This window comes from Geotrypetes seraphini, chromosome 3 (genome assembly GCF_902459505.1).
Source record: "Geotrypetes seraphini chromosome 3, aGeoSer1.1, whole genome shotgun sequence".
NCBI classification, from domain to species: domain Eukaryota; kingdom Metazoa; phylum Chordata; class Amphibia; order Gymnophiona; family Dermophiidae; genus Geotrypetes; species Geotrypetes seraphini.
Window position 1 is genome coordinate 374,837,632 of NC_047086.1, and position 22,505 is coordinate 374,860,136.

Below are 22,505 nucleotides of genomic sequence, written 5' to 3' on the forward strand. Positions count from 1 at the left end.
AGAAATGATTAGTTTTAGCAGAATGTTCATGTATGTTTATTCTACAGTAGGAACCTGTTTGTACCGTTTACAATGCAAAATATTAATCTACCCATGACTTGGCTTACTTAGGGTGTTTTCAGAAACTATGATGATGCATTCCTGCCAGTTCTAAAACCTCACCTGGAGCGTCTGGTTGCTGACTCCCATGAAAGCACCCAACGATGTGTTTCAGAAATTATCGCTGGTATGATTAGAGGTTCTAAGCACTGGACATATGAAAAGGTAAATAAATATTTCTGTGTAGCTTCCATAACTGCAGCAAAATCCAAACCTATTTTTAAATGCAGTATTTTAACATCTTCAGTGTGTATTTGAAAGTCTCTTATTTCAGCTGAGAAAACAAAACAGAAACATAAGGTGGAACTCCATGGGAAAAGCCTTGATATTTCAGTGCTAATTCTTTTCCTCTTAGAACAGTGGTCTCAAACTCAAACCCTTTGCAGGGCCACATTTTGGATTTGTAGGTACTTGGAGGGCCTCAGAAAAAAAAATAGTTAATGTCTTATTGAAGAAACTAGCTTTATAGCCCGTTACATTAACGGGTGCTAGAATATATATGTGTGTGTCTGTCTTTATTTCTTTCTCTCTCTGTCTCCTTAGCCACTTTCTGTATTTCTGTCTTTCTTTTTTTCTTTCTGTCTTTCTTTTGGCTGTCCACCACCACCCCTTGCGTGCTCCCCCTGTCCATTCTCCCTTCCTTTTACTTCCCCTGTGTCCACCACCACCCCTTCACTGCTCCCCTTATCCAGCAGCAGCCCTTCTCCCTTTGTTTTACCTACCCCCTGTCCATCAGCACCTCTTCCTGCTCCCCCTGTCCAGCAGTAGGCCTCCCTTCATTTTTCTGCCTCCCTCTATCCATCAGCACCTCTTCTTGCTCCCCCTGTCCAGTAGTAGGCCTCCCTTCCTACCTGAGTGCTTTAGCTGTGCTGCCTTGAAGGAGGGCCGCCAACGCCGCTCTGTGAAGTCCTCCTCCTGGCAGCCGCCGCTCGCGGCCAAAACCGACTCCTCCTGTAAGCCGCTCCTGGCCCTGCGTCTGCCCTCAGCCGACAGCCGCCTGCCTCAAAGCCCTCCTCCCGGCAGCCTCCGCTCCGTGTTGCAGGAAATCATGCGAGTTGGTGAGAGCCGGGGACCGCCTCAAGCGGGGACCGGGTTGCACGCTTTCGAGATTGAGTTGCCGCCATTTTGAAGATCGTTCTACCCTGCTCCTTGCCTTAGTATATTTTTAAGTTGAAAGACACGGTGGTGGCGGCTCCTCTCAAGATCCCCGACTGCATTGGACTTCAGACGCAGGTGGGGATCCTGAGAGGAGCCGCTGCCTCGTCTTTCAACTTAAAACTATAGTAAGGCAAGGAACAGGGCAGACCGAAGAACAGCAGAGTCTGGTGCAGTTCGAGAGAGGAGCCGGTACCATGCAGAGTGAGAACTGGGGGTGAGGAAGTCCGCCACAGCTGAGTAACTTTTTTTTTTAAATTTGAAAGCCGCCCGCCGCAGCTCCTCTCTCAATCCTGGTGCAGTTCGAGAGAGGAGCCGGTACCATGCAGAGTGAGAGCCGGGGGTGAGGAAGGCCGCCGCAGCTGTGTAACTTTTCTTTTTTTTAATTTGAAAGCCGCAGCCGGGGCCGCGCATGCGCACTCGTGTTTTCGCGACGGATCAGGGAACACGACTTTTGAATGCGCATGCGCGGCCTAGAATTTTATTATATTAAATGACAATTTTACATGAAGTAAAACTCTTTATAGTTTATAAATCTTTCCTTTTGGCTAAGTCTTAATAATAATATTGTAATTTATAGCTAAAGAGACATATGATCAAGAAACTGTTTTATTTTTGTGATTATGATAAACATACCAAGGACCTCCAAAATAGTACCTGGTGGGCTGCATGTGGCCTCCAGGCCGTGAGTGCACTACTAATATGTATGGGTGATATCTTCAGAATGAGCTCCAGCATAAATGGTACCCAGCTGTGAGAGTCTGGAATTCTCCCTTAAGAATGATGATATTATACCACCAGGCTGCAGGGGTGATAATCAGAGAAGGAGCTGCAAACCTCTAGGATGCACTGTGCTCAGCAGCGTAGGGCTGAGTTGCCTGAGAAGAGGTGGAAGAGCAGCTGGGTCACAGGGGCAGGACCCAGGCAGACATGAATATATCCGTTCCAGTTTGAGAGTCATTCAGCGAGGTCCCTGGAAGATAAGGAACTCCCAAGCTTCTCCCTAGACACGGCTGAAGTAGAAGCCCAAGTAACTGCATTTGAGCTGAGAACGAAAGACTGTAAAAGCTGAAACAATTACTGATAGCTTGACTGAGGGTATCTGGGCTATATGTGTGGACCAGCTTTGTCACATATGGAGGCCCCAGAGGGAACATAGCAGCTAGGGAAGCTGAATGGAAGGGCTGAGCCATTTTGCTGATAGAATCTGCTGGAAAACTCTGCCTTTATTCTAAAGCATGACAAGAGCTGTGATTGAATGCTGCATAAAACTGTTTCTTGGAACAATGACTATGTTTGGGGCATGGCAAGCCCTACTGAGAATATAAACAGAGTAGTGGAAAACTTGAAAAGCATAGCTGTTTTTCTGGAAAACAAACCATTAAGGGAGACTTGTGAAAAAACAGGCTCTTCTCTGCTGTTAAATAAAAAGTTTTTTTGTTCTGAACACTATGCAGTGCGTTTGTGTAAATCCTCTCCTGAGCACCGTGCCCTGCTGTGTCACACCTGCATTCTGGATCTTTCTGAAGCTTTTAGCAGTACCATACTGCAAATGCACAACTGCTTTTCTGCCCGACATGAGTGCACTCAGTGCAGTCTGGGAAAACACAAAAAATAGCACAAGAGACACTAAGGAGAACCAGCTGCAGAGCAGTTATGTTTGGCTGGTTCTCTTCAGTGTGTCTTTTTTGCTATTTTTTGTGTCTTCCCTTATGATACAGAAACAAAGAAACATGATGGCAGATAAAGGCCAAATGGCCCATCTAGTCTGCCCATCTGCAGTAACCATTATCTCTTCCTCTCTCTAAGAGATCCCACGTGCCGATCCCACGCTTTCTTGAATTCAGATACAGTCTCTGTCTTTACGACCTCTTCCGAGAGACAGCTCCACGCATCTACTACCCTATCACCTTTTAACTTCATTCTATGCCCTCTCATTCCAGAGCTTCCTTTCAAATGAAAGAGACTCGACTCGTGTACATTGCCACGTATGTATTTAAATGGTTCACCATCACCTTTTCAACCAGTTTAGCCACCTTAGGATCATCACATACAATCACGTCCAAGTACCATTCTTCTGTCGTGCACATACGTTTTTCATCCCCTAAACTGTACCATTCTTCTGGTTTTTGCAGCCCAAATATATGATCTTGCATTTCTTAGCATTAAATTTTAGCTGCCAAATTTCAGACCATTCTTCAAGCTTCGCTAGGTCTTTTTTCATGTTCACATCATCTTGGGTGTCTACTCTATTGCAGATTTATCCGCAAAGAAGCAAATCTTACCTGAAAGCCCTTCAGCAATATTGCTTATAAAAATGTTAAAAAGAACAGGCCCAAGAACAGAACTTTGAGGCACATTGCTGGTAACATCCCTTTCCTCAAAGCGATCTCCATTGATCAAAACCCTTTGATGTCTTCCACTCAACCAGTTCTTGACACAGCCTATCACTTTGGGGCCCATCCCAAGAGCACTCAGTTTATTTATTAAATGTCTGTGTGGAACACTGTCAAAGGCTTTGCTAAAATCTAAATACACCACATCTAGCGCACTCCCTCTATCCAATTCTCTGGTCACCCAGTCAAAGAAATTGATCAGATTTGTCTGATGAGACCTACCTCTAGTGAATCTATGTCAGCTATTTTTTTTTTCTTCCATTTGTATCTTTGCTTTCCTGACTACATGACCAACCTCTCATAATTTTTCCAGATAAACAAGAGAAAAAGGAAACCAATATGGTTCTCCATGTCATGTCATTACCATCCCGGAATGTTCTTTTACTGTCTCTGCCCCATTCCTGCAAGCTCTGTCCTCATCTGTACAATCCTCAAACACTTTAAAATCATAAATGTTTGAGGCTTTTGTGGTTAAGGCAGAGCTTACAGGAATGAGACAGTGACAAATCTCGTGGGTACAGGACGGGGAAATTGAGTTCCTGCAGGGACGGGGAAAAATTTGTTTCTGTTTCATTTTCTAATCAGAAACACTTTCCCTATTTGTAAGCACCAAGTCCAGTATGACCCCATCCTGCGTGTGTACGATTCTTGTAGAGAATCCAGGATCTCCCTACTTCTAGAAGACCCCACAATAGGGATACCCAATCAATATCTGGCATCTTAAAATCACCTATTAGTAAAAATTCCCCTTTTTTAGATATTTTCTGAATGTCTACTATTAAATCTCTGTCCACTTCCATCTGTGAAGGAAGCCTGTATATCACATCATTGTAAATATATTTACCATTCCATCTTCCAAATTGATTCACAGATCCTGCAGTTGTGTTGCTTTAATATGGTCTTTAACATATAACGCTACTCCCCCTCCTTCCTACCATGTCTTTCTTGAACAGATTAAAGCCCGGTATAACTACATCCCAGTTATGGTTCTCTGTGAACCACGTCTCAATGATCACCACTATTTCCAACTAGAAAAGGTTCAAAGAAGAGCGACCAAGATGATAAAGGGTCTAGAATTCCTCTCATTTGAGGAAAGACTAAAATGGTTAAGGCTCTTCAGCTTGGAAAAGAGAAGGCTGAGGGGAGATATAATTGAAGTCTCCAAAATCCTGAATGGAATAGAACGGATACAAGTGGATCAATTTTTCACTCTGTCAAAAACTTACAAAGACTAGGGAACACTCGATGAAACTGCAAGGAAATACTTTTAAAACCAATAGGAGGAAATATCAGAGAGAGGCAGGGAGAGGGCCATGCGCAGATGCTCAAGGCCCAGTTGGAGGAGAGGCACGATCTTTCGGCACTGGCACCTCCTGTGGCTTAGTGCTGCGTGCCGGTGCCACATTAGGGGGGTAAGCTTGCAGTTTGGGCGGGCAGGGGATGCCAGTTCGCGTGGTGGAGGGGGGCAGGTGTTCACGAAGGGGGGTGATGCCGGTTCACGGGGGCAGCATTTGCGGGCGGGGGGCCATGCCAGTTTGCGGGGGTGGGAGTTGTAGAAACGCACCAGTGGTCTTAGGGGTGGGGGGGGGTCTTTTGGGGATGGGGTGGGGTGGAGCAGTGCCGGTGCCCTGGGGGGGGGGGAGGTGGAACGAATCAAGCGAGTTTCCCTTACTTTCTATGGGGAAACTCGCTTTGATATACGAGTAACTTGGTTTACGAGCATGCTTCTGGAACGAATTATGCTCATAAACCAAGGTTCCACTGTACATGAATACTTCATAAATTAGAGTACCGTATTTTCACGCATATAACGCGTGCGTTATACACGGTTTTTACAAACTGCATAACCTTGCGCGTTATACAAAAATTTTTTTACATAGTTCCCCCCCCCCGACGTCCGATTCACCCCCCCGCAGGACCGCTCGCACCCCCACCCCGAAGGACCGCTCACACGCACCCCCACCCCGAAGGACTGCTCGCACGCACTCCCCAGAGTACGTCAGAGAAAGGGCGGGACTGCCGGAAGACGAAGCAGCACAGACGCAGGGCTCACAGAAGGGCTGGGACCGCCAAGAGGAAGCAGCAGGACACCGGTAGGAGCTTCTACGTGATGAGGGGGGGTCGGGAGGCTGTGGGGGTGCGAGCGGTCCTTCAGGGTGGGGGTGCGGGTGGGAGTGCGTGCGAGCGGTCCTTCGGGGTGGGGGTGCGAGCGGTCCTGCGGGGGGGGGGGGTGAATCGGACGTCGGGGGGGGGGGATCAGGCTTTCAGGGTGGGGACAGGACTTCAAGGGGGAGAGGAGAGTCGGGGCGGGGGAAAGGAGAGTCGGGGTGGCCAGAGGAGAGTCGGGGCGGGCGAAAGGAGAGTCGGGCGGCGACGGGAGAGTCAGGGCAGCATGCGCGGTATACGGGTGCGCGCGGTATATAAAATTTTTTTTACATATATGTCGGTTTCCCACGCGCTATACTCGTGTGCGCATTTTACACGGGTGCGCATTATCTTTGTGAAAATACGGTAAATACAGATAAATTCTGTATCAGAGTAAATATAGGTAAATTTTGAGGAAGTAAGACAGATATCAGTAATCAGCCTTTGACAGACCTGTGACAGTCTCTGCTTTGCTTGAAAAATCTCTTTTCTCTATTTCTTTATATATTATTTTTCTCCTCTTTGTTCTTGCTGGTTCAACTCTGAAACTGTTTGCTACTCTTCACTTGTCTCACATCCTAGTACTGTATAAATCTTTTATAATTAATATATTGTTGCTAAATATACTGTTACTATCTTATCTCTAGCAAGATTTCTTTTTTCAGGACCATTGTTCACATTATGTCCCCATGGTTCTTGCATGTGCTTATGAGTACCTCCTGTAAAGCCTTTGTATCCTATAGGCCTAAAGCACATCTCCTCGGACTCCCTTGGATCCCAAGCCCATTGCACCATGTTATTACTCGGCCTGTAATCAGCTCTAGAGTAGGAGACAGAATAAGAATTTAAGGTGACAGTTACCAGAACAATTGCAAAATTTTCCAGTTTCCTCAGAAAATATATCCTGGGATTAGAGAATGATACAGGGACAAATTTGCCCCCGTCTCTGCAGGGACTCAATTTCCCTGTCCCGTCCCCATGAGTTTTGTCACTGTCCCTGTCCCTGCCCCATTCCTGTAAGTTCTACCTTAACCGCACAAGCCTCAAACACGTATGATTTTAAAGTGTTTGAGGCTTGTGCAGATAAAGACAGAGCTTGCAGGAATGGGGCATGGACAGGAAAAGAACTCGCCAGGATGGGGAAAAGTTTGTCCCCATGTCATTATCTATCTGGGATCTCTGAAGTCCATTCATTGAAAGAACATTGGTTTCTTTAGAATAAACTGAATGTTTAGCTTGGCAGATGCATTTTTGAAAGTTTTGAACTGTAAGTCTAGAATTCTGTTGATGATAAAGTACTATATTATTTTTTTCTTGTGTGTTGATAAACAGGTGGAAAAACTCTGGGGGGTTTTATGCCCTTTGCTTCAAAAAGCTTTATCAAATATCACTGTGGAGACTTACAATGACTGGGGAACATGTATAGCTACCTCTTGTGTAAGTATCTCTCTTAATTCTACTATAACTTTTTTGAGATGTATGACCAGACTTGTGTACAGTACTCATGGTGGTTGCGCCATGGAGCAGTAGAGGCATTATCTTTTTTTCTTTAATTTTTTTTTCTTTATGCAATTATTCAAATACCAAATCAAGCATAACTATTTGTACAGCAAAGCTGAAAAGAATAAGAAAATAATCATTTTAAATCCAAATAAGCAATATTAAACAAAATTCCATTCAGCTGAAGTCCTCAATTTAAGGGGATTTATTTAATACTATTGGGGAGAGAGCGAGGAAATGTTACATTTTAACTAAAAGAAAACAAACACTGCTGCAGATTATAAAGGAGAGACATGTTTACTAACAGCTTCTAATCACTAGTCCTGGGTACGTAACCTCATAACCCCCTTGGCAGCTAGAAAGGAAGTAGAATCCTAAAACACATATCTAGAGACCGATAAATAATGTATTTTAAAAAAAATATCTAAGATTGAAAGTGACCCTTAATTGAAGGATTTTGGGGTGCATCAAAAGGCACTGCATCTGGCGTTTCTGGGAGACTCTAGGTCAGGGTTTCTCAATTTCTTCAAACCAAGTAACCCCTAAGTCTAACAAATACCAACCAAGTACCCCCGCCAAAGCTCCGCCCCAGACCCCCACCCCCATAATAATAGTACTAATTGTAACGCAATTTATTCCATCCATTTTTCATATACACAAAATTTAAAAAAACACAAAGCCTATGATATTTTGCTTCATTTGAGAAATCCTGAGACTACCATTCCAAGTTTGTTAGATTTAATTGAAAAATTCGGAAAATTTTCTGGATACAAAATAAATTGGAGTAAATCAAAGGTTCTTCCTTTAAATGTTCATTGTCAAAAGGGATTATTTGGTTTATATGAACATAAGCAATGCCTCCGCTGGGTCAGACCTGAGATCCATTGCGCCCAGCAGCCCGCTCAGCAGTAGGCCTCCCTTCATTTCCCCCCCTGTCCAACAGCACCTCTTCCTGCTCCCCCTGTCCAGCAGTAGGCCTCCCTTCCTTTTTTCCCCCCCCTGTCCAACACCTCTTCCTGCTCCCCCTGTCCAGCAGTAGGCCTCCCTTCATTTTCTCCCCCCCTGTCCATCAGCACCTCTTCCTGCTCCCCCTGTCCACGGGAGTTAGTACAGGGCTGGGCTCTGCCTTTCTCCCCAGAGTTTTTAATTTACTCGGATAGAGTCCTTGCAGCCCCCCCCTTCCCTTCCCTTCCCGCGGACCCGACTACGAACCCGGCGATTCAAGCAGCGTGTGCAGCAGTCTTCACACGCTGCTTCGGGTCCTTCTACTGCCCTGATTTACTCTGGCACATCCCTGATGACATCATCAGAGACGCGGCAGAGCAAATCAGGGCAGTAGAAGGGCCCGAAGCAGCGTGTGAAGACTGCTGCACATGCTGCTTGAATTGCCGGGTTCGTAGTCGGGTCCGCAGGAAGAGAAGGGGGGTGGGCGGCAAAGGACTCGGACTCCTCTGGTCTGTCGCGGAGGGCGGCTCGGCCCGGCTCCAGTTCTTGTTTCGTCCCGGAGAGGGGGGGAGGGCAGGAGGCGCTCTTTGTGGAAACTTGTGGAGGCGATCGTCGGCTGGTGACGTAGTACGCGCATGCGCACTCGTGCTGCCACACCCCAACAGAACAGGGATCAGGGAACACACGGCGCGAGTGCGCATGCGCGGCTAGCATTTTATTATTATAGATTGTACACTTGATATAAGATGGAAAAATGAATAAAGAATTGGAAAAATAAAAAAGAAAAGTTTCTAATCCCTTTTATCAGACATGTCGCTCTCCTCTGAACCCTCTTGAGTAATGCCATATCCTTCTTAAGGTACGGTGACCAATATTGGACGCAGTACTCCAGATGCGGACGCACCATCGCCCGATACAACGGCAGGATAACTTCTTTCATTCTGGTAGTAATAGCCTTCTTGATTATACCTAGCATTCTATTCGCTCTCTTAGCAGCCGCTGCGCACTGTGCCATTGGCTTCATTGTCATGTCCACCATTACCCCCAAGTCCCTTTCTTGGGTACTCTCATTCAATAACATCCCTCCCATCGTATAGTTGTATCTTGGTTTTTGCTTCCCACATGCAATACTTTACATTTCTCAACGTTGAACTTCATCTGCCATCTCGTCGCCCATTCCCCTAGTTTGTTCAAGTCCCTTTGCAATTCTTCGCAGTCCTCCTTAGTCCGAGCTCCACTAAATAGTTTGGTGTCGTCCGCAAATTTTATTATCTCACACTTCGTCCCTGTTTCTAGATCATTTATGAATATATTTAATAGCAGCGGCCCGAGCACCGAGCCCTGCGAAACACCACTCATGACCCTCCTCCAGTCCGAGTAGTGGCCCTTTACCCCTACCCTCTGTTTCCTGCCCACCAACCAGTTTCTGATCCATCCATCTCCGTCCACCCCATGGTTCTTCAGTTTCGGGAATAGACGTTCATGAGGCACCTTGTCAAAGGCTTTTTGGAAATCTAGGTATATGTTGTCTATGGGGTCTCCTCTGTCCATCCGTTTGTTAATTCCTTCGAAGAAGTGCAATAAGTTAGTTAGGCACGATCTCCCCCTGCAGAAACCATGTTGGCTGGTTATCAGAAGTTCGTTTCTTTCAAAATGTTCATCGATGTTTTCTTTTATCAGTGCTTCCGCCATTTTCCCCGGAACCGAGGTCTGTAGTTTCCCGGGTCACCTCTTGATCCCTTCCCTTTTCTTTGGAAGGAAGAAGGGATTAAATATTTAGGAATTTGGATTCATAATACATTGGATGAGTCAATTAAAATTAATGAAAAGAAACTATTGTTGAAGATCATGGAAATGTGTGAGCAATGGAACCCTTTACATTTGTCTTGGTGGGGGAAGAGTCCAAACAGTTAAAATGATGAATCCCTATGTTATATCTTTAAAATGTAAAAGTTTATGGCCATTCAGAAGGGTTATTATAAAAAATTTATGGAAGTTTGGGAACCATTAACTAAAGATTGATTTATTTGTATAAATTGGGGAAAATATGCACATCCGGGGAGGAGGATATGTTCTGGCATTTGTTAAGAAATATAGAAGGGTTGATTATAAGTATTTTTATGAGGTGTTTGTAAATTGGAAAGTGGGTGGGAGAAAATAAGTCTTGTCTTTATTCTATTAAGTATATTGTGCTGTAATGATAATAATTTATGTAAATGCATCATCTTTTGTGCACAATTAAAGTTTTAAAAATGAATAAAGAATTAAAAAAGACCAAATACAAAGCACACTGTACGCACAGAAAATGTTAATTATTTATATTCGGGGGTGGGGGGTAGGTTTCAAAGAGTTCAAGGCAGATGACTTTAAAATATGCAATCAGTAACAACTATAGAAAAATAGACAAATATAGAGCAAAATATAGACAGCAGATATACATTCACAAAACTGACACATTTTGATCACTAAATTGAAAATAAAATTATTTTTCCTACCTTTGTTGTCTGATGATTTCATGAGTCTCTAGTTGCACTTCCAATATTTCTATCTTTCTGCCTCCTGCACACTTCCTCTCCTCCGGACCCTATTCCATTCCCTTCCCCAACCATCATCTCTCTCTCTTTCTGTCCTCCTTGAGTCCAACTTTTCTTCCACTCTCCTCCATCCCTATTGGCAGTATGTCTCCCTCTCTCTCTGTCTTACTGTCCATCTGTTTTTAGAGATCCAGGCATCTCTCCCACCCCCTCTACTGCCACATCCAACATTTCTTCCTCTCTCATCCCCAGGATCATGTGCAGCATTTTTCACCACTGCCAACCAGCCCCATGCCCATTTCTCCTTCTAATACCCCTCTCCAACACAATGCCACCTTTCTCCCTCCATTGCCTTGTCCAACATTCCTCCCCCTTGCATCCCCTTCAATCTGCCCTTTCCACCATCATATCCAACATTTCTCCCTCTCATCCTTCTATTCCCCATACATCTCTACCTCACTCCTCTCTTTCTATGCCCAATTTTCCTTTCTTCCTTTCCCCATGTGCACCATCTCTCTCTCACACACTCAGCCCATGTCTAGGAAAAACTGGGAGTCACTCTTTCACTCACTTTCTCTCTCTGGGACCTCTCTCTAAGGAACCCTCTTCCTCTGAGACTTCTCCATAAATTACTCTAAGTTATGCATATATCCTTCTCCCTGCCTAAGTCCGCCCCTCTGACTCAGCATGGTCAAATTACTTCCTTAATAAGTCTCAGCACTAGTTTCTCCCACACTTGCTTCTGCCCAGCAGGACAACTGCAGCCTTAGTGAGGTAAAATGCCTTAATGTTTAACATACCCTCCCCCTCAGCTCAACCCTAAGAGGCTAAGTACTTACTGCATCTAAGGAACTAACTGCTACTAGGAACCTTCAAGTCCCACCTGAGTCACAATCACATCACTATCCAGCACACTCCATGTCTCAAACACACCCATTGAAACAGGGCAGAATAAGCACAGCAGCTACTATGCCCCCGTCACACCAATGGCCTTGCAATCTTTGGGTTGGACTGTCCGTCCTCCACTTGGGAACTGCATCCTCTGATTCTTGGCACTTCTGGATTATTTCCACAACTGGAAGGCCCAATATCAACTCTAGCTACCCTCCATCTGTGTCAAGGAACTGCTGCTGTGGTAAAGCTAATCACAAGGGTAACTTCTCAGATTTTATTATTATAGAAGGTGTGCAGAGAGTCCAATGCTAAGATCCAAGCTCCCTTACACCTCAGCAACGACTAATAATAATTAGATACCTTCTCCTTAGTTCTCATCAGATGACTTCCCTCTGACCAATCCAGCAACAATCCCAATTAGTAGTCTTTCACCAATTAGTAGCCATTCTGTATCATCATGTACCTTCCAGAGAGGTGCCTCAGTAGATAAGAGAGAGACACATACCGATCATGGAAGCTAATTCCTCCTACAACTTTCTCAGGAGCTGAGCCAGGCAGATGTCCTTGACTGAAGAAACAGAGTTCTTGTAAACAAATCCAGAATGCATCTAGCAGGCAGCAAAGATGATTTCTTCTTTTCTCTTTTTGCAAAAGATGGTTCAGGCTTTGTGACATCATAGAGAGGCCTACCTTCAGGTGTGAACAAGAAATCACCCCTACACCATCTATTGGCTCTCTTGCCGGCACATGTAGCAGGAGTGGACAATGTGCAAGCGAATTTCCTGATTTGTCAGACGCTGGATCCTGGAGAGTGGTCTATGTCTCAGGAGGCCTTTTATATCATTCCACAGCACTGGGGTGACCGACTTTCGATCTCATGGCATCAGCCAGCAAAAGAAAGGCCACTTGGTTCTTCAGTCAAAGATATGACCTGGATGCTCTGGTCCAATCCTGTCCTCAAGAAGAGCTTCTGTATTTGCTTCCCCCATGGCCGATGATAGGAAGAGTCCTCTGAAGGATATGGTCCCACAAGTGACAAGTAATTCTGGTTGCCCTGGACTGGCCGTGTTGACCGTAGTATGCAGACTTGGTCTGCAGAGGGGCAAGGGGCTCAGGACTCCTCTCGCAAGGCTCCATTGCTCTGGAGGATCCAGACCACTTTGGTCTTACGACTTGGCTCTTAAGCGCGAAGTTGTAGTGTGCAAAGGCTGTTTGGGAGGGAATTTAAAAGAAGTACTGATGAACGTAAATGGGATGAAGGTGAATGAGTCAGGAAAAACTTGCTGGTCACAAATTTGAATTTTGGTGGGAAAAATCCATCAACCTCATATTCCCTGGTGAGTTTAAAGATGTTCTCCTCATGAATCTAATCCAGCTTTACAGGGAGAACATCTTTAAATTCACCAGAGAATTTTCCATTCTTGGGAAAAAGAGACCAACATATTTTCCAGCCAAAATTCAAATTGGTGGCCAACAAACTTTCCTGCTTCATTCACCTCAAGCCGGTGAACATTTTAAGAGGTGGGGGGGGGGATAGGGGAGGGGGTAGTAGAGAGGTGTCAGTGCCCCCACAAAGACAGCACTCGGGGAGGTCTGTCCTCCTTAGTATGCCACTGGTTATTTCTGATGCACACACTTTTTCATTTAGTTGATATTTTGGTAGGACCAGTGTTTTTGTAATAATGTATTTAAACCTCTACTTATCAACCAACATATGTAACTACCTACCTGAACATGTTTAAACTATAATTTGGCTTTTGAAGTTCTCATCTAGCTAATGGTAACATTATTTGAAATTGTAGCACGAGTGCAGAAAAAGTGGATGTGTCAGTCATTTAGAAGCTCTTTTCCTAAGCTTGTTTAGGTACTATTGCAGCTAAAAATGGAGTACCATGGGATGCACTCAAGCATCCTGCAGTAACTCCAAAATGTGCATGTGCTAACTGCACACTGATTTTTTTTTTTTTTAGGGGTATGTCATGGGTGGAGAGATGGCATTCCTGTATTAATCAGTTAGCACATCTATATTACCATGCGCTAACTGGTAAGCACAGAAATACTGTGTGAGCTCTAATCCTCTACAAAATGGATGGCAGTAAGTGCTCAGAAGTTTTAAAAATGGCCATGTGCTAATGGCAATCTTGGTGCATGGCCATTAATACAAAAAATAGAAAATTGTCCTGTAAAAATGGCCTTAGTGCACAGGAAAAACCTACATAAGGGCATGCTGAGACCTTCTTTTTCCACACCACAGCTTAATAAAAGAAGCCCTTATGTAATAGTTGTTTGTGTTATATTGTAATAGAGCACCAGCTCTGCTTAACCAGTCCAAATGACTTTTCTTGATTTATTATAGGAAAGTCGAGATCCTCGCAAACTTCACTGGTTGTTTGAATTGTTACTGGAGTCACCAGTTAGTGGAGAAGGTGGATCATTTGTGGATGCCTGGTATGGATATTAAACTGGCATTTTAAGCCAGCAAATTACTGTTGAATTATTGCTTTTATTTTTGAATGGTTATGATAGCAGTAAAGATTTGTATACCTATTTAAAGCCCCAACACTAAATAAAAAAATAGATTAATAAACATTTAATATAAAAAATAATAGTTTCTTTTCCACTTAATTTCTATTTCCAGGAAATTATTAGATTTTTAAAGCTGACAATGCTTTTATTAAGTAGCTGTTGGATTGATGGTATTCATCATAACTCTTTTTCATTAGCTACTTAGAAAGTGTTTTGAGAAGAGAATAAAAAATACAAATTTATGAGGACTACCAAAATGGTATAGAATTTGCATCACAAGCCCTATGATCTTAAAGTGGCCAAACAGGTTGAAAAGGCGATAGCAAAAACTAGAAGAATGCTTGGATGCATAGGAAGAAGAATGGCCAGTAGGAAAAGAGGTATTGATGCCCCTGTATAAGACTCTGGTGAAACCTCATTTAGAATATTGTGTACAATTCTGGAGACCGCACTTTTCAAAAAGATATAAACAAGATGGAGTCAGTCCAGAGGAAGGGCTACTAAAATGGTCATTGTTCTACGTCATAAGGTGTATGGAGACAGACTCAAAGATCTCAATACATATACTTTGGAAGAAAGGCTGGCGAGGAGATATGATAGAGATGTTTAAATATCTACATGGCATAAATACACATGAGGTGAGTCTCTTTCAATTGAAAGGAAACTCCAGAGTGAGAAGGCATGGAATAAAGATAACCCACCCACCACTTGTGACTTGGACTGGCCTCCTTGAAGATGGGATACTAGGCTGGATGGACCATTGGTCTGACCCAGTAAGTTATTATTTATTTATATGGGGGTTTTTCCCACCAAGCAATCCACTTGTACAGAAAAGAATGTATACACTATCCAAAAATCAAGGCAATAATTTATAATAAATAATCCCTAGAAATATATATATACATTTTTTTACAGAAAAAGAGGTAGATGCATGGAATAGTATTCCAGTAGAAGTGGTGGAGACAGTGTGTCTGAATTCAAGAAAGCATGGGATAGGCACGTGGGATCTCTTAGGGAGAGGAGGAGAGATGGTGGATGCTGCAGATGGGCAGACTGGATGAGCCATTTGACCTTTATCTACCATCATGTTTCTATGAAGTGACAAGTAAAGATCTTAGTTCATTGCTCCCACCTCATTGCTTCCAAACTTTTTTTTTTACCTTCAGCCACATTAAACTTTCTTGTGACCCCAATTCTACCTCCTTTATGTCTGTAGTTTCACTCTGATGACATCTAACATCAGCTGACAATAGTGCTACAGGCACCACCTCCTATAGAACATCCAGCGCCTGAGTTAAAACTTTGTGTATACCAGTGAAGACTAATGACACCATTCTTGAGGTTGTAGGATTTTTTTTGTATGTGTGTGAAATAATTTTTATTAATATTTTGTGAATACATACAACATCACAACAGCAAGCAGTAAGACAACAGCAGAACTAGAAAGGTCTTTCGTGTTAATCCTTCATGAAGACCCAAAGGAACCAAACCCCTCACCAAAGACACCCCCCCCTCCAATCCAAAACACCCCCCTTGGTTTTCCCTCCCCTCCCCCCGCACTCCAGTGTCAAAAGTTCAAAAGCGAATTTCGTGCTGTATGGGACAGACCCTCCCAAACAGGAGCCCAAATTCTGCGAAACTTCCTCCAGGAACCAGGACCACCCCATCGAACATCCAAATATTCAAATTTCAACAAAGTAAACACTTCATTTTTCCACATGGTGATAGTGGGCACCTCAGCCTGACACCACAACAACAAAATACATTTCCGGGCCAGTAAAGAGGCTTTCTGCAGTAACAAATTGCCCCCTCTTGACAAGCCCAAGGTGACAACCTGAGAAAAGAGCAGTACATTCGCCCTGAAAGGAATGCACTTATCCAATACAGTTTGTAAATATAACGCAACAAAAGACCAGAAGGTCTGAATATGGTCACAAGACCAGAACATGTAAAGTAAAACTGCAGGGGTGGACTGGCACTTAGGACACCAAGCATGAGAGGCATACCCAGAAATATATGTCCAGTAAGGAGACATATGCAGCCGCAGAAGAAACTTGAAGTGCTGCTCCTGCATCACAATGGAACAGGTCAGCCGAGGAAGATGTCTCATAAGAAGATGAATTCCATCCCCGGTAACATGTTCAGAAGGGGAAAGATCCTGGTTCCACACAGCAGCCACAACCTCATAGTCCCAAGGGATACAAAAACCACCCAAACTGACTTGATGAAAAGATAAACTGATCCAAATCGATCTGGACAAAGTCAAGGTCTCACACACCATGTCCGCCTTGTCTTCATTCAAAGTAGCAGCATCCAATGAGAGAAGATAATGAGACACCTGGTGGTAAAAGAGCCAGTCTCTAGCCTCCAAGTAACCCGCCTCCTGTAGATCCTGGAAAGAACGCAGCACTCCAGCCATGGACACAAGATCGTGGACAAAGCAAAGACCCTGGGTGCTCCAGCGCTGCAGGTAAAGTTTAGAAGCATCAGGATCCAGGTCTCGGTTACCCCACAGGGGCAGCAGAATGGTGGAGGTAAAAGGCAAACGCATGCATTTACACAACCATTGCCAACATTGTCGCAAAGATCTCAGCAAAGGATGATTCCTAGTAGGGAAAATCCGATGAGGGCACTTAGCGTGAAGATAATACAGCAGGTGAGTGGGAGCCATCAGTTGCTGCTCCAGAGAGATGGGCGTGTAAAACTGTGTGTTCTGAATCCAATCCACCAGGTGTCGAAGAAGACAAGCAATGTTGTATCTCCTAAAATCTGGCAGTGCCAGTCCCCCTGCCCCACAGATAGAGACAATTGGGCAAAAGTCATTTGGGGTTTTTCTATTATTCCAAAGAAATTTACGTAATACAGTGTGGTACACAGTTAGATCCTTGTTTGTAATATACATAGGAAATGTCTGCATCACATACACCCACTTAGGGATCAAGACCATTTTGTAAAGGGCAATGCGACCCCTCAAGAACAAGGGAAATCAAGACCAAAGGCCCAAAAGTAAAATTTTTCTTGTAGTTCTGAGATAAAGTACCAGTGATATAGACCTCCAAATATTTAAGTTCATGTGCCACCTTTCACAAGGAGAAGGGAGTGGTCCAGTCCACATAATCATACCCACCAATAGCCATGGCCTCCGATTTATCCAAGTTTAATTCCAAACCGGACACGTGCCCATGAGTACCCACCAACTGTAGCACCCTCTGAAGAAATCAACCCAGCTAAGTCAAAAGAAGCAAAATATCATCTGTGAACACTAGACAACGTACTTCCGCCCACCCCACAGGCAGCCCCGAAACCAACCCATCCTTACGAATTCGCCTCAGTAAAGGTTCCAAAGATAGAATAAACAATAAAGGGGGTTCCACAGTGGTACCACGTTCCACTGGAAAGTAACCAGAAACCAGATCATTAACCAATACAACCAAGCTAGAAAGGTGATACAAAAGACAAACCATCATCAAGAAAGGACCCCCCAATCCATAGCCCTCAAGCACAGCAAACAAATACTCCCAATCCATACAATCAAACACTTTACTAGCATCAAGGCTAATTAAGAGGGAGGGAATGAGTAGCGCTATGGCCCAGGGCCGCCATCACCTTCTGAACATTCCACACCGCCTGTCTCTCCCGGATGAACCCGACCTGGTCCAACTGAACCAGATCAGGTAGAAAACCAGATAAGCAGTTAGCCAAAATTTTAGCCAGGAGTTTAAGTTCATAATTGATCAGTGAAATCGGTCGATAAGATTCCACAGAAGCCAGGTTTCTCCCAGGCTTGGGGATCAACACAATGTGCGCCTGGTTAACATGAGCGAGCAAGAGCCCATTAGACACCACCCGAGCAAAATAGGCCTCCAAGGGACCAATTATACGATCCAACAAGATTTTATAAAATTCAGAGGAAAGACCATCGGATCCTGGGCCTTAGAAAGTAGAGAATCCTTTATAACCTGCCTGATTTCCAGAGCCGTTAAAGGAGCATGCAAAACCTCTACCGCTGCCCGCAAAACCTGGGGTAAATGCAAAGAGTTCAGGTAACAAGCCAGGGCACCTGGGGATGAAGGCCTTCTAGAAAAGAACTCTTGAAAGTGGCGAGAAAAAATATCGGTGAGACGATCCTGGTCCATAATGAAAGAATCATGTTGCAAAAGCCCCTTACAAAAGTGGGGACCCTGCCAGGGATGAACCAAGCAGGCCAACAATTTACCAGAACGATTCCTATATCTATAAAAGCGATGTTTGTAAAATTGAAAGGACTGCAATGTGTGCTCATTAATTTTAACCTGTAAGGCCACCCGGGCAACCTGAAGAGAATCTCTATCCGCTGGACTCCCAAAAGCAATCCATTGACACTGCAAATAAAGTAATTCCCATGAATACTCCTGCAGCTTCCGGGCCACATACGCAAAAGTTTCCCCATGGAGGACTCCTTTGGCAGCCTCCCACAAAAGCACCAAGTCCGACACAGAGGGAGAATTATCCTGCAAATATTGATCCCATTTCTGAAGAATATATTCCCAGTAACGGGGGTCCCAATAGAGATAACGAGGAAACTTCCACTGACCAGGCGCTGTCCCCATCTGAACACCCTGAATCTCCACCCACACAATAGCATGATCAGAGACTGTTGGGGGGGGGGTACTAATCTCCGCTCGAAACACCCGGGGAAAAAACAAGGAAGATACCAGTACATAATCAATCTTGGACATGGTAGGATGAGCCCGAGCTACGTGAGTATAAGAACATAAGCAATGCCTCCGCTGGGTCAGACCTGAGGTCCATCGTGCCCAGCAGTCTGCTCATGCGGCGGTCCAACAGGTCCAGGACCTGTGCAGTAATCCTCTATCTATACCCCTCTATCCCCTTTTCCAGCAGGAAATTGTCCAATCCTTTCTTGAACCCCAGTACCGTACTCTGCCCTATTACGCCCTCTGGAAGCGCATTCCAGGTGTCCACCACACGTTGGGTAAAGAAGAACTTGCTAGCATTCGTTTTGAATCTGTCCCCTTTCAACTTTTCCGAATGCCCTCTTGTTCTTTTATTTTTCAAAAGTTTGAAGAATCTGTCCCTCTCCACTCTCTCTATGCCCTTCATGATCTTGTAAGTCTCTATCATATCCCCTCTAAGTCTCCTCTTCTCCAGGAAAAAGAGACCCAATTTCTCCAATCTCTCAGCGTATGAAAGGTTTTCCATCCCTTTTGTCAGACGTGTCGCTCTCCTCTGAACCCTCTCGAGTAACGCCATGTCCTTCTTAAGGTACAGCAACCAATATTGGATGCAGTACTCCAGATGCGGACGTACCATCGCCCGATACAACGGCAGGATAACTTCTTTTGTTCTGGTAGTAATAGCCTTCTTGATTATACCTAGCATTCTATTCGCTCTCTTAGCGGCCGCTGTGCACTGTGCCGTCGGCTTCATTGTCATGTCCACCATTACCCCCAAGTCCCTTTCTTGGGTACTCTCATTCAATAACATCCCTCCCATCGTATAGTTGTACCTTGGGTTTCTGCTTCCCATATGTAATACTTTACATTTCTCAACTTGAACTTCATCTGCCATCTTGTCGCCCATTCCTCTAGTTTGTTCATGTCCCTTTGCAATTCTTCGCAATCCTCTTTAGTCCGAGCTCCACTAAATAGTTTGGTGTCTGCAAATTTTATTATCTCACACTTCAGTCCCTGTTTCTAGATCATTTATGAATATATTAAATAGCAGTGGCCCGAGCATCGAGCCCTGCGGGACACCACTTGTGACCCTCCTCCAGTCCGAGTCGTGGCCCTTTACTCCTACCCTCTGTTTCCTACCTGCCAACCAGTTTCTGATCCATCTATGTACGTCTCCTTCCACCCCATGGTTCTTCAGTTTCTGAAGTAGGCGTTCATTGGGTACCTTGTCAAAGGCTTTTTAGAAATCTAGATATATGATGTCTATGGAGTCTCCTCTGTCCATCCGTTTGTTAATTCCTTCAAAGAAGTGCAATAAGTTTGTTAGGCACGATTTCCCCTTGCAAAAACCATGTTGGCTGGTTATCAGAAGTTCGTTTCTTTCAAGATGTTCATCGATGTTTTCTTTTATCAGTGCTTCCGCCATTTTCCCTGGAACAGAGATCACACTCACCGGTCTGTAGTTTCCCGGGTCACCTCTTGATCCCTTTTTAAAGATGGGCGTAACGTTGACTATCTTCCACTCCTCCGGGATCACGCCTGTTTTCAGGGATAGATTGTAAATTTGCTGCAGTAGTTCCACTATTTCCTCCTTTAGTTCCTTCAGAACCCTTGGATGGATTCCATCCGGACCTGGGGATTTGTCAGTTTTTAATTTTTCTGCCTGCCTGCGTACATCTTCAAGGCTCACTTCCATGGATGTTAATTTTTCTGCTTGATCTCCATTGAAGATTTGATCAGGTATGTTGGTTGTGTCTTCATTTGTAAATATAGATGAAAAGAACATGTTAAGTCTTTCTGCCACTTCTTTCTCCACCTTCACCACTCTCTTCCTGTCTCTGTTGTCCAGCGGTCCCACCTCCTCTCTAGCCAGTTGCTTCCCTTTAACATATCTAAAGGACGGTTTGAAATTTCGTGCTTCCCTGGCTAGCCTCTGTTCATACTCTCTTTTGGCTTTTCGAACCACATGGTGACATTCTTTATGATTCTTCCTGTGCTCTTTCCAATTCCCCTCAGTTTTGTCCTTTTTCCATTTCCTGAATGAATTTTTCTTATTGCCTATCACTTCTTTCACTATTTTAGTTATCCACACCTAGTCTTTTGTTTGACTCTTTTTGCACCCCTTTCTGAATCTGGGGATATACAGATTTTGCACCTCGCTCACCATATCCCTGAAAAAAGACCAGGCATGTTTGCCATTTTCTGGAAGTGTTCCTAAGTTTCTTCCTTACCATTTCCCTCATTGCTTCGTAGTTTCCTTTCCTGAAGTTAAAAGTTGTCGCTATGGTTCTCTTTCCTTTCGGTATTCCAACCTCAACCTTGAACTTGATCATATTATGATCGCTATTTCCCAACGGTCCCACTACTTCCACTTCCTTTGCAGGTCTTCTTAACCCATTTAGGATTAGATCCAGAGTGGCATTTCCTCTCGTTGGTTCTCTAACAAGCTGCTCCATGAAGCAATCTTGTGTAGCCTCCAGAAATTCTGTCTCCCTAGCGCATCTTGAGTTTCCAAGACTCCAGTCTATCCCGGGGTAGTTGAAATAACCATGTTACCGCTTTTGCATTCTTGCTTCATCTCGGCTTCCATTTCTTCATCGATATCTCCGGTTTGCCCGGGTGGACAATAGTATAGGCCCATCTTTATTTCAGGCCCTTTCCTTCCCAGTATTTTAACCCATAGCGATTCCAGCTAATTGGTCGTCTCTGCTGTGTCGATTGTATGCTTTCTTTTATGCATAGGGCTATTCCACCTCCTTTCTGTCCTGACCTGTCCTGGCGATAGAGCTTGTACCCCGGCAGTGCTGTATCCCATTTGTTTTCCTCATTCCACCATGTTTCAGCGACTCCAATGATATCTATGTCCTCTGCATTGGCCATGGCTTCTAATTCCCCCATTTTGTTTCTTAGGCTCCTTGCATTAGTATATACGCAATTTAGATCCTGGTATTTTCTTATCTTCATTTCCTTTCCCTGTGCTTCAGTTCTTGGTTTCTTCTCTTTTGCTACAATCTTTCTAACCTCCTCTTCTGGGTTAGTCGACTCCTGAAATTTGCCCCTTGTTTCTTCCTAGCCTTTTTTCCCCTTAGTATCTTCACAGGATACCTTCTTCCGAATCGTCGATGCTTGGTCGACTGTCAGCTTTCCCCTTCTTCTTAGTTTAAAGCCTGTTCTATTCCTCTCCTGACGTTGTGAAGTTCTTATCCACAGGATGGTAAAGGCGCCACACATCCACCAAATCCAAGACCTGGGAAAACTGGGCCAAACCACGCGCCGGTCTGTGATCAGCTGGAGAAGCCCCCCACCCCAAGCGATCCATATCCGGGTCGAGGACCACATTGAAATCACCAAACAGCAGAAGGGGGAGGTGTGGAAAGGTGGCACACAAACTAGTCAGCTGTTGAAAGAAATCCATGTTAAAGACATTTGGGGCATAAATATTAGTAATCACCATTTCTTGCCCCTGCACCTCCAAATGAAGGAACAAGTACCGCCTTCTCCCCCCCCCCTCCCCCCGGGAGGAAAAGGGCTTGGATTAAGGAGTACAGTGACTTGTTCTCTGCTCTGCTCTGCTCCAGGTTTATCCTTCCCTTCTGCTGCCTGCAGGCTGCTTGAAAGGGATGGGCTAGAGCAGA

General features: G+C 44.4%; 1 protein-coding gene across 3 annotated transcripts in view; it reads left to right on the plus strand.

The window, feature by feature from the left end:
• Window positions 1–22,505, plus strand: part of PSME4 (proteasome activator subunit 4) — a 418,332-nt gene that overhangs the window by 339,117 nt on the left and 56,710 nt on the right. For all 3 annotated transcript variants that reach the window (XM_033936116.1, XM_033936117.1, XM_033936118.1), the window contains 3 exons: window positions 112–264; window positions 7,128–7,232; window positions 14,025–14,116. In XM_033936116.1, coding sequence (XP_033792007.1) covers window positions 112–264; window positions 7,128–7,232; window positions 14,025–14,116 — 350 coding nt within the window. The remainder of the gene's footprint in view (window positions 1–111; window positions 265–7,127; window positions 7,233–14,024; window positions 14,117–22,505) is intronic.